Source organism: Merops nubicus, unplaced genomic scaffold, assembly GCF_000691845.1.
Source record: "Merops nubicus isolate BGI_N331 unplaced genomic scaffold, ASM69184v1 scaffold4808, whole genome shotgun sequence".
NCBI lineage: Eukaryota > Metazoa > Chordata > Aves > Coraciiformes > Meropidae > Merops > Merops nubicus.
In genome coordinates, this window is record NW_008623511.1 from 31,976 (window position 1) to 43,671 (window position 11,696).

Here is an 11,696-nt window from a genome sequence, read left to right on the forward strand (position 1 = left end):
AATTTCTGCGTGTTTCTACAGGGGAAAGTCTTCCAGAACTATCACTTTTGAGCAGTTTAAGGAAGCTCTTCAAGAACTCTCCAAGAAGCGATTTAAAGACAAGAGCGATGAGGAAGCAGTTCAAGAAATATATAAACTCATTGAAGGGAAAGCCCCAATTATATCTGGAGTAACGGTATGTTATTGATCTAATAGGTGGATTGTTCTGGATTGTTCTGGTTGTCCTTTGTCCTGCTGCAGTGTTGTTACATTCACCTGCTTCCCTCTCCAACCCACAAATCCAAGCAGGATGCCTCTGTGGGCCTGAAGGCAGCGACTGTGCTGAACTGAGAGGGAGCAAAGATTGTGCGAGAGCCGAGTGTTGCACTACTGTGTACTCCTGTGGCACTGGCATTGCTTCAGCATGGGCAGGAAAATTCAAGGAGAGCTCTTGTCTGTGGTGAGAACATAGAAATGTTCATGGAGAGTGATGTATCCAAATTAAAAAGAGGAGAAGCGAATTAAATTTAGAACCCCATTGAACAGCTATGCTGGGCATCATGTAGACTTGGTTCAGGTTTCAGACAGAAAACTTCAGTGTGACTACTGGACACATTAATCTAAACTTATTAGGGAGGGAGCTGAAAGCATGATGAGGTGAGGCTTGTGGATCAGTGTGCTTCGGTAGCACTTGGAGATCTTTTGTGTCATAACTTCTTATGTTGTGCGCTGTCTGTTTGGAGTGGGCAGGGCAATAAGTCTGTACTGAAGAGCAGCTGGGGAAGACACTGCTTCCACAGGAAGGTTGGAAGGTTTACTTTCACATCAGACAATAAGGATTTAGTGTATATTGTGGTAGAAGATTTTTTTTTTTTCTTTTTCTGTCTATTTTTTCTTCTTCAGATTGTTGTAGAATTACGACAAGCCCTGCTTGTGGCTGATGTGGTTGGGAAGGCTCAGTAGCCAGACACTCAAACTGAGTGAAATTCCAGGCTGCTTTCTAGTCTGCAACAGCAGGTGTATGGTTGGCTTGGTCATGCAGGAAGAAAAGCAACAGGCAAATGATAGGAGTTAACTAAGCCATAGCTTTATTAGCTCATTTGGTAGTGATCTGGCAATAGAATATATAGTGCAGGCCATATGTCTTTGACAGTGTACAGTCAGACATGTAAATGAAGTCTAGGGCCTTTTAGTTGCCCTCACACCTACACAAAGGCTACAAGAGCAAGACAGAGGTACTTTCTTTTCCTGTTCCAGAAGCTGTGTGCTGTAGCTATGGTGGATGCCTTTCTGCACCTCCTGTGAAACAAGTATTTGCTTTGGTCATCGCTGGCTCTTAAAATGAAACCAGCTGAACCTCAGTGTGTAATCAACAGAGTCCCTGACATAGAAATGTAGAATAATTTCAAGTGGAAAGGACCTGGATGATCTCTTTCAACCTTCTGCACATAGGAGGGCTGGCTTCAAAGCTAGATCAGGTTGCTCAGGTCCAGTACAGTCAAATTTGCTGTGGGGGTGGCAGGGCAGTGCAGCAGCAACAGCGCTTTAAAAGCTAAGTGGTGGGTGCTCAGAGTGACAGTGGTGTGGGATCGCAGGACTGAACTCTCAGAAAGAAAGACCTGTTAGGGGAAGAGCAAGGAAGCCAGAGTGCAGGCCATAGAGCACAAGCAAATGAGACACAGTAGTTCTTGAAGCAGGAGTGCAAATTCTGCTCAAGACTATCTAGGTCTACTTGAAGACTGTACAGTGGTGGTCTCAACATGCTGCAGAGCATGCTGTACAGCACATGGACATCCATAAAGGTGTAGTAGTACTCCACAGGACTACCATTAGCATGTCAGAGTCGTTGGCTCCAGAGGGGGGAGCCCTCTGTCCAGACCCTGTGCTGCAGAGTGCTCCTGCCTCTCCCTGGAGGTCAGGGCAGTGGTGGCCTCTCTTGTGGGAGATGTGCTGTTGTCAAGGCCCTGAGGTTTCAGATTAAGGGGGAAGATGAAGAGAAGACTGAGATGGTATTTGTGGAAAACCCAGCTGCACAAGGAGTGCCAACTGGACACCAAGTGGGCAGAGACTGTCAAGATGGAGAAGGCTGGAAGCTTGTGACTTCTGGCAACAAGAAGTTGTCACAGATCTGTTACACCTACAGATCTCCAATTTCAGAACAGGTATAGTACTCTGGGCATTGGTGAGGATCAGCAAAAGCCATCAGAGTCAGCTGAGCCTGAACTTAGTGTGCACACAAAAGGGAAAATATGGGTGATAACGGGACCAAACACTACCTGATGCTACGGGGACAGGCAGTTCTTTTAGGGATCCTTGGTGGAATGAGAACTGGCCAGAGGTTTGTGATTCTAATTAGAGCTTTACGAAAGCTTTTATAGAAAGATTTTAGTAATCAGTGTAGCTTATTGTCACACAGAATTTCTAGCAATTAGGATAGCTTTCCTATTACCTAAAATGGCAGTTACCTGTACTTTTCAGTCACCTGGACCCTCTGCAGACCAGGTCAGATTATTCATACTCAACATGCAATAGAATAATCATAATCTGGACTGTGACTTTCAAAAGTACCTGAGTCACTCAATCCTTGGAAGAATACCAATGGAGGGGCTGCCATGGTACTCTAGCCCATGGTGAGGGTGCTCCCCTTTCCTGTTCTCCCATGGTGTGAGTGTCCCCTGTATCATACCAGACAGCTCTAAAGCCTCATCAGTCTTGTTTGCTGTTGAGTTGGCTCCATAAACCTTTTGGATAAGCTGATGTATTTCAGTTTATTGTCCATCAGCGTACAATTGAGGTATGTATCTTTTGACCCCACCTGGTGTGTCAGGAGTTTTGTTGTTTGATAGGCCAGGATCTGGGATTGTTGCAGATGCACTGCCAAGATTTGTCCAGCCTTCTAACACGAACCTCTTCCTCCTCTTCTTTGTGGTCCCCAACAGTACTGCTGCAAAGCCAATGTGGAGCATATCGGGAGCCTATGGAAGTATAGGGATGAGAGTGAGGGGCTTGGAGCTCTGGTCTTGCCTTCCCAATCTTTAGAGGAAGGCTTGGGTAGAGGTGAACCATGCCTGGCGTTATGGCTTGTGTTGCAGACAGAGTTTTGACTGCTGTGAGCAGAAGAACGAGGTTGCTGAGCAGGATTGAATAAATCTTAACAATGTGGAGCAAGAGTGTCTTTGCAAACTAGGCTTGCTAATCTCCTGAGCAAGCAGAGTTCACTTGGTAAACTGGATATGTGTTAAAACTGGATATGGAGGGTTACCATAACCTGAAGAGGAAAGGTCATAAGGGGCAGAACAGATGTGTCTATGTAACAAGCTTGACAAGGAAGGGTCTCACACTTCTGTAAATGTAGCCGGGCTGGGGGCCCTTCTCAAAACCCTGTACAAAGCACATAGCCTGGGGAACAAGCAGGACACATTAGTTGCAGAACTATGGCCTTGATGGGATTATGGAGGTGTGGTGGGACAGCTCTCCTGACTAGGGTGCTGCAATAGATGGATAGAGGCACTTCATGAAATACAGTGGGGAAGATGAGGAAGAGGGATTGTGATGTGTGTAAAGGCCTAGCTTGAGTGCATCTAGCTTTGTCCTGGGGCAGGTGATGAGCGAGTAGAGAACCTGCAGGGAAGGAGCAGAGTACAGACCAGCACAGACAATGTTGTAGTAGGCATCTGCTGCAGACCTGCTGATTAAGAGGAGATAGATCAAACCTTCTTCAGGCAGTTGGAAAAAAATCTGCAATCCCAGGACTTGGTACTCATGAGTAATGTTAACCATGGTATTATTCCATAATGTTTCTCAAATGAATTTTAAAAAATTTCCGTATGTGGATGGTCAACGATTCAAAGAGATATTCTGGACCTGTTATTCACAATCAAAGGAAGAACTGGTTAAAGATGCAAAAGGTGAGACAGCCTTAGCTGCACCAACCAGGTGACTGTAAAGTTTAAGATCCTGATGATGAGTGACAGAATTACCAGCCTGGACTTCAGAAGGGCAGATCTTGGCCTGTTCAGTTCCCCACAAGAAACTGCCCTGGAGGGCAGAGGAGCCCAGGCGAGCTGGTTGGTCTTCAAGACATCTTTCTCAGAGCACATGAACAGTCCATTCCCATGTGCAGGAAGTCAAGCAAGCATTGGCAGCAGGCCAGTATGGATGAACATGAAGCTGCTGACTAGCCTGAAACACAGAAAGGAAGTACACAGGAGGTAGAAGCAGGGAGAAGGCCGTGTGGGAAGAATGTAGCCCATGCATGAAGGACCAGAGTGATGAAAGCTAAAGTTCAGCTGGAGTTGAGACTAGTGATTGGGGTGAATGACAACATGAGAGGTTTCTGTAAACACACTGGTAGCAAACATGTGGGCTGACTGCTTGGTGTGACAGAGGACCTTGTGGCAAGGGATGTGGAAAAGACCCAGATACTCAATGCCTTATTTTGCCTTCCTTTTCAACTGGTAGGACCTGCCATCAGACCTGGGAACCTTTCCAGCTCACCTTTCCAGCAGCAAGGAAAGGTAGCTGTGTCCTGGGCTGCATGAGTAAACGTGTAGCCAGCAGGTCCTGGCAAGTGTTCCTTCCCTTCTCTTTGATAGTTGTGAGACTGTATCTGGAGTCCTGTGCTCAGTCTGGGGCTCCCCTGTGCGAGCGACTGATACACTGGAACAAGCCCAGTGCAGGGCCACCAAGATGGTCGGGGTCTGGTTGGGGTATGTGATGACTGTGGCAGGGAAAAAACAGGAACAAAGCATGGTGTGTGCATGTATGTACGTTGTTTGAATCCTAAAATAAGGACATGAGCTAGAAGCCATCCATCTTGTAAAGGAGATGAATAGACCATAAATAGTGTAATGAAGGTACTATATTTAGTCTGTCTCTGTGTATAAAGGTACTAAAAGAGTTAAGATGTGGACCACTTGGAAGGTGATTCTGGTAATTGGAAGCACGCTGCATTTGATGCAGGTTTTCATCTTCCTTCAACATTTAAAAAAAAAACAAAACAAACCAAACAAACAATGGGTTGACTTGAGAGACCTCAGTTCTTGTGTTCTTCCCATTATCTAGAAGTTTAAGAGGACTATCTTATGACCAAATTGGAACATGTTGTATTACAGAGTGGTTGTAACATTAAGTTGAAGAAGGATTCACCAAAATCCCAGCTTAAAACCCCCCTTTGAGTCTGTACTACCTTTCCTGTTCTTTTTTGTCTTTACTACTAATAGCAATGTGAAAGTCTTCCTTAGCACATTGTGTTAGCACATTGTCTTCAGCTTCGTGGGAGGTCATGTTGATCAGTCTGCTAGATCCCATGACTTGTAGTTGCTTGGAGTCTTGAAATGCTTGGGAGCTGGAGTCTGGGGCTAGTATTACAGAGGAGGAGAAGAAAGGGTCACTTGTGAATGCTCTGTGTACAGTTCCTGATCTGCTGTTAAGGCTGGGCTCTACATGGTCTTATCTTGGTGGAGTTAAATCTGGGACTGACAGGTTTAACTTATTGAATTGAAATTATTCCTGGAGGTGATGTCACATATAAGGCAACTTCCTAAATGTATTTTGGTCTAGCTCTATCCAGACTACTAGTTGATGAGAAGTATATAAGAGTAAGTGTTCCTCCTTTGAAAGGAATCACCCAGATTAATTAAAATGGTGTTACTTACTGCTTTCTAGCTTTATTAAAGTGGAGTTACTTATCACTTTTATGTATGTCTGTGTGCATGCCAGACTGAAGAAACATGACTGAAACCTAAATTTTTCTTTGAAGCTTCATCCCTGTTCCTGACTTTCTGCAGGTTTTTAAATGCGTATGCATGGATTCCAATGTTTTGGGGCTTTGGTTTCTTTTTAAAAAAAAATTTTGATATGCATTACTGTTTATGGATTCCATGTTCTTCATTTCTGTGCTCTGGTTTCCTTTTTGCTGTAGTTCCATTCAGTTTCATGAGTATTGATAGTGCATTTCTGAAACTTATTCTAATTCTTAAAACCAATGAAGCGGAATGTTCTATTTGTTCTGTAAACTACTCTTGGATTCATCTGTTATTCTGATGTAGAAGGTAAAACTTGCCTGAGTTTGCAGAGATGTTTCATAAGAAAGGAGGAATGAAGAATGTGGCACTGTTAATGGTTTAAAAAGGCTCTGCAGCTTTCACTCTCTGTCTTTCATGTTGGGTGTTGCTTCAAACAGATGGAAGTTGGAACATGGGTAATTTGGCATTTGGATGAGATGTTGGATAGTTTGTTTTGGTTTTTACCCTGTGTGTGGTCAAACACTGGAGCAAGTTGCCAAGAGAGGCTGTGGAACCACCTTTGGAGGTGTTCAGGACTTGACTGGAAAAGCTTCTGTTCAAGCTCGTCTGAGCCTTGTTGTGAGCAGGGATTTATGCTAGGCAAGGACTCAGATGCAAAGGTTCTTTCCAACCTAAATCTTTCTGTGACTTCATAATTCCAAATTTTTATAATCTCCAGGGACAGAGAATCTCAAGTCTCTAGGTAAGCCATCTCTGTGCTTGACCAGCCAGAGTGGTGAAGTGTGTCTAGTTGGAATTTCTCACCTTCCAAACATGTTCATTATCTGTTTTTTGTTGTTTGGTTGGTTGGTTTTTGTTTGGTTGGTTGGTTTGGTTGTTTGTTTTTGTTTTGTTGTTGTTTTTCCATGGGTGTTTTTTGCTACATACTGCTGAACTGACTCTATGTCTTGTATAACCCCTCTGTTGAGGACAGGAATAAGATTTGTGTCCCCTCTTTTTATTCTCCTCTGAGTCTAAATAAACAGCCTTCTGTCATCTCCTTGTATGCCACATGCTCCAAGCTCCTCACTGTCTTGGCAGCACTTCTCTGTAAACACTAACACAAAGCAGGGAAAATACTGAATTGGTAATGAAAAAATGCATGATCACTTTAAATTAGCAAATCTACTGGTCTAAATAAAATTTCTATTTCCCATGGCTGCTTCTGAGACTGTGGCCTGTTTTGATCTTCTCAGTGAGGTTTTTGGGGTGAGAGGAGTTTTAGCTGGAAGAGGCAGGAGACATGCCTACCTTTGCTGGCTCATCTGAGATGTTTCCAGGGACTTGGAGGTCATGTGACTACATCTTTGGTTGGACACTGAGAGTGAAGAGTGTTTATATTTCAACCATTTGCTGTATTGCTGATGCACTGGAAAAGCACTTGGCTCTAGCAGAAGAATGAGTTACAGAAGAATGTTTTCCTCTTAGTCCTGGCACAAGTCTTCACCAGAGGATGTGACAGTGTTATGAAAGCTACACCCGGAGGAAGCAGTCAATGTGAAATCTGTGGAGAGATGACCAATAAGTTCCAAATGGAGAAGTACCAAGGGAAATTAGTAGAGGGAAAGAAGCAAACAAAACCCCAAAACCCCATTCAGTGAGGGAAAAGGAAAGGCTCATGTGGCACGCTGCAACCTTGTTACTATCATCTTCTTGTCAGGGTGCAACTTTTTTTTCTGATAAGTCATCTGTCTTGTAGTCTTATCAGAGTGCAGTCTGTCTTGATATAAACAACACATTCCTCAAGTTTATCACTGGGAATGATGTCCTGGGAGCAGTGTTCTGGGAATGTCCTTTGTTACTGAACACAAGCCATACTATTACTTGTCATTTTTCTGTTTCTTCTTGTGTGTTTGTATGCATCCATTTCCTTCCACTTTGCACTCGTACAATTCTTCCCATGTCTGTTAACAGTCATGTTACTGTACCAAAAATTTTATTTACTTTAATTTTGAGTTATGAGGCAAATGTGATTCAACTCTACCATTACAAATTCTCAGAATAGCAATCTGTCTTGAGAATGAATTTGGTAAGGACAGTCAGCTCGAGTTTCTGAGACTTTTCTCTGCATGCAAGAACGCAAAGTATACACACATTTGGAGAAAAATAATTTTGTGTAATGTAGGAGTGGTGAAATACAAGGAAAGTAGGTATGTGTTAGCTTTAATTAACTTTATACAGAATATTGCCGTCTTGTATTTGAAGTATTTCCATATTTATAGTGCAAACAATTTTTTGTCACTTTTTGTCATCCTGTGTCTTTTAGCAATAGTTTTGTATAAGTGAACACAGAGCAAAGTTTGGTCTTTTAGTTAGATTATAAAGGTTTTTTGCACCTTGTGGAGCAGCTTCTTCTGGTGTTAAGGATGACTGAAAGATACTTTAGCAAGTATCATGCCCTAGTTTTTTCCTTGCTGGCTTACATGGGGAGAGTCACGAATGGGATCTTCATTTTCTTGGTAAGCTTGTTAGGAACACACAAGTGTGGTAATAGTTAAGAAAATGCCTTTAGTAAAGGGAGCATCATATGATCTTTTGGAGGGAGAATGACCTAGGAATAACTTAAGCATAAGAAACCTCGCTAGATGCATTCTGTCCTACAGTGACCCTTTATTAGTATGCTTCTGCAGCTCTTATGCCCTGCAGGAGTTTTAAAATAAAAATTAAATGGGAAGCCTGTGCATTTATACAAGTTAGGTGAGATACATGTACTGCCCATTTCCATAGATGCATCATGGTTCAGAGTGGTGGCTGGTGGAAGACTTTGTTCGCTCAAGCAGTCTGACAGTTTGTCTTCAAGTAGTGGCTGGGTTCTCACTCGTGAACAACACCAAATAGGAAGCACTGCATCATATAAAAGCTTGTTCCTAGTGGTTTGTGCAAGAGTTTTTGTTCAAGGTACAAGCCCCCATGTTTTACTTTACTTAAAAAAACAAAATAGTGATTCACAAGTAAGACTTAAAGTAGTTTCTACTTTAGTAGAAAGAGAATTCCTGGTACCTGTACCCAGGGTGAAGCTAACAGGCCCAGCTAATAGGTAACACTCTTAGAGAAGTGTATGTGTTTCTTTTCCAAGTAATTTTTAGAGTAATCTTCAGTGGACAGATTATCCTTTGGTTCTGTTGGGTGACTGTGTGTGCAACCTGTTCAATTTACTAATACCCTGAGGAACAGAAAGAATAAATTCTCAGCTGGGCATCGGGCTGGGAGTTTTCACTTTTCTGCTTTTGATGTCTCACCTTACACATTTTTATTGCATTTTCATTTTATCTAGCTGGGCTGCTAACAAAATTGCGGATCAGAGGGTTTATTTTTTTTAATTAGCACTACTGTGAATACAAGTTTCCTGGTTATAAGGTGCTAGCAGGCCAATGTGCACAGGAAAACTGTATGTATTAAGAAGCAATACTTCTTCCTAAGCATTGTCTTAATTTCTGTTTTTCAATATAAAAAAATAACCACTTTTGCAAACAGTACTCTGAGACTGCAAGGCAAGAGTCATTCAGGTCATTCAGCAATGCTATTTTGAGAAATGAATGCTTAACTGGTCATCTTCTTTTAAGTAGTGGCAGAACTCACACCTTCACAACACATTTCCCTTCAGGGCCTTATCTGATAGTGCTGCAGAGCATTATGTGTTTATATATTATGCAGAGCATTATAGGTATGTTCAGAGGGAGAACAACAGAAGTTTACAACCTGAAATTCTCATTAAGTAGTTATGTATGTGGACAAATTCCCTCAAAAGAGCTTTTATTCAAATGGTGTTGAGAATGTGTAACTTCCATGGTATACAAGTTACAGCATTCATTCGCAGTCTGACTGAATCCAAGTATCCTGTTTTTCTTGGTACAGATTCAAGCATCTTTTCCAGGTTCTGATCTTTTCACGTTCAGCATTAAAAGATTTTTGACTTATATTGTCCTATGGAAGAGCTATGTGTTACTCTGAACACATTTGTTTGGTGCTCAGAGTACACCATGAGCATTTATAAATTCATGAGCATTTATTTGGGCTGACGATGGGTAGAGGGAGAATGAGATTTTGATGAATGATAAATTTCCCAGAGCATTTACTTCACCGCAGTGAAGCCCTATTCACTTTTGGCTCTAAAATGCACCCTAACAAGGTGGCACACGGAAGAAAGATACCCAGATTTTATCAGTCTGTTCATCTTAGCTCCATTTTCACTACTACACAAGAACCTTCTGTGTTTTCCCGTCTCCTTTAGTGCCCTTTCTCTTATGATTTTAAAATGAAAACTTAAGTGTCAGAGAGATCGCTTTTACTCCAGACACACAGGTTAAGAAGCTCTTACACTGTTCAGTGAAAGTTTTGGGGTTTTTTTCTGTTTCTGTAGTCACATTTTCTTTGTCTCAGTGACAGCAAAACTTTGATTTTTTAAGTAGTCTGATATGACTCAGTGGAAGCAATGTAGAGGGAAGTCTTTGCTCAATGCCATTTCATAGACTGCTAATTTCCTAACATTGAAAATAACTTTCAGTCCTTCTGGTTTGTTACTTCCCTCATGAGTGCTGGGGTTAAGAATAAATTTGCCTCTTGAAGCTATAAATTCTAGCTGTATTGGTTTGGTTTTTTTTAATGGTGGAAACAGGCTTTTATGCATGGGTGTTGACATAATAAATTTTAAATGTGGCTGTTCACTATGACTTCTTCATATCTTTAGTGCTTAGAACTTGATTATTTATCAGAACTATTTCATATAGAAAGTCTCTTCCAGAAGTTTTTGATGAAATTTGCACTACTGTTCTTGGCTATATGATTATTGTCATTGTATATAACAGCAAGAAACAAACTTTGTTTGTATCCTGTTGCTGGAATTGAGAAGATATTTACATAGTCTCTATTATTAGCAAAGATTTAAATGGCAGTAACGTGTACAAATATCTGTATTAAGAACAATTGGTTTCTGATGTATGGGTTTTTTTTCTTTTCTTTCTCCCAATAGAAAGCCATTTCATCTCCAACGGTATCACGCCTTACAGATACATCAAAATTCACAGGTTCTCACAAAGAGAGGTTTGATCCCAGTGGGAAAGGAAAAGGCAAAGCTGGCCGAGAAGATCTGGTGGATTCTTCAGGATATGTATCTGGCTACAAGCATGCAGGCACATACGATCATAAAGTACAAGGAAGCAAGTAAGGCTGAGGGTTTACAACACAGAGAGAGAAAGAGAGGGGGAAAGAGAACATATTTATAAGAGTGTTGTAGATGAATCCCACATGTTTTGGTTATTGTGAATGCTAAGACTATGTTGTCATGAAGTTGTTTTCAGGAACTGGAACTGATTTCAACATCTGCTGAGCTACTTGCAGCACAATGCCACTTCATTACATTCCTCGTGCATATATTGGCAAAAATAAATATATTGGTACAAAAAATATGTTGTTTTGTTGAGCTTTAGAAAAAAAAATAAAAACAAACAACAACGACAAAAAAAAACCCAAAGTCAATAGTGGTTATACAACACTTTGTCAATTCAAGCAAAAGATCTCAAACATTCCTAAATGTCCAGCTGCCCTGAGGATGTCAAAGACAACCTCTTGAAAAGAGGGTCTCTTGTAGCAGCCTTTCTGAAGAATATCCCATTATTTATGCAGTTTGATTTAACCATTGTTTTGGGGCTTTTAAAAAATGTCTTATATAGGATCTGTCACTTTCTCTTAAAACAGTCAACAATATACTGCTGGGGTGTAAGTGGTTGTAATATTCGAGGTGCTAGCCTGTAAGTATCATACACCACTCATGAAAAACTGAGAAAAAAAAAAGATTTTTCTAAAATAGTATAGGTTCTAAAGTATTTTATGTCAACAGAAAGAACTTTCCTCCTGTGTATACTTTGTGTATGTTACTGTGTGTACTGTAGTATGGTTCTTACTGGCTGGATTTAGATGGAGCTATTGTACTAA

At 41.3% G+C, this 11,696-nt stretch overlaps 1 protein-coding gene across 1 annotated transcript in view; it reads left to right on the plus strand.

The window, feature by feature from the left end:
* The window catches only part of TPPP (tubulin polymerization promoting protein), a 36,958-nt gene extending 25,749 nt beyond the window's left edge, over positions 1 to 11,209 (plus strand). Inside the window, exons 2-3 of the mRNA XM_008945082.1 lie at positions 22 to 175; positions 10,735 to 11,209. Coding sequence (XP_008943330.1) covers positions 22 to 175; positions 10,735 to 10,929 — 349 coding nt within the window. The 3' untranslated portion in view covers positions 10,930 to 11,209. The remainder of the gene's footprint in view (positions 1 to 21; positions 176 to 10,734) is intronic.
* The last annotated feature ends 487 nt before the right edge of the window (positions 11,210 to 11,696 follow it).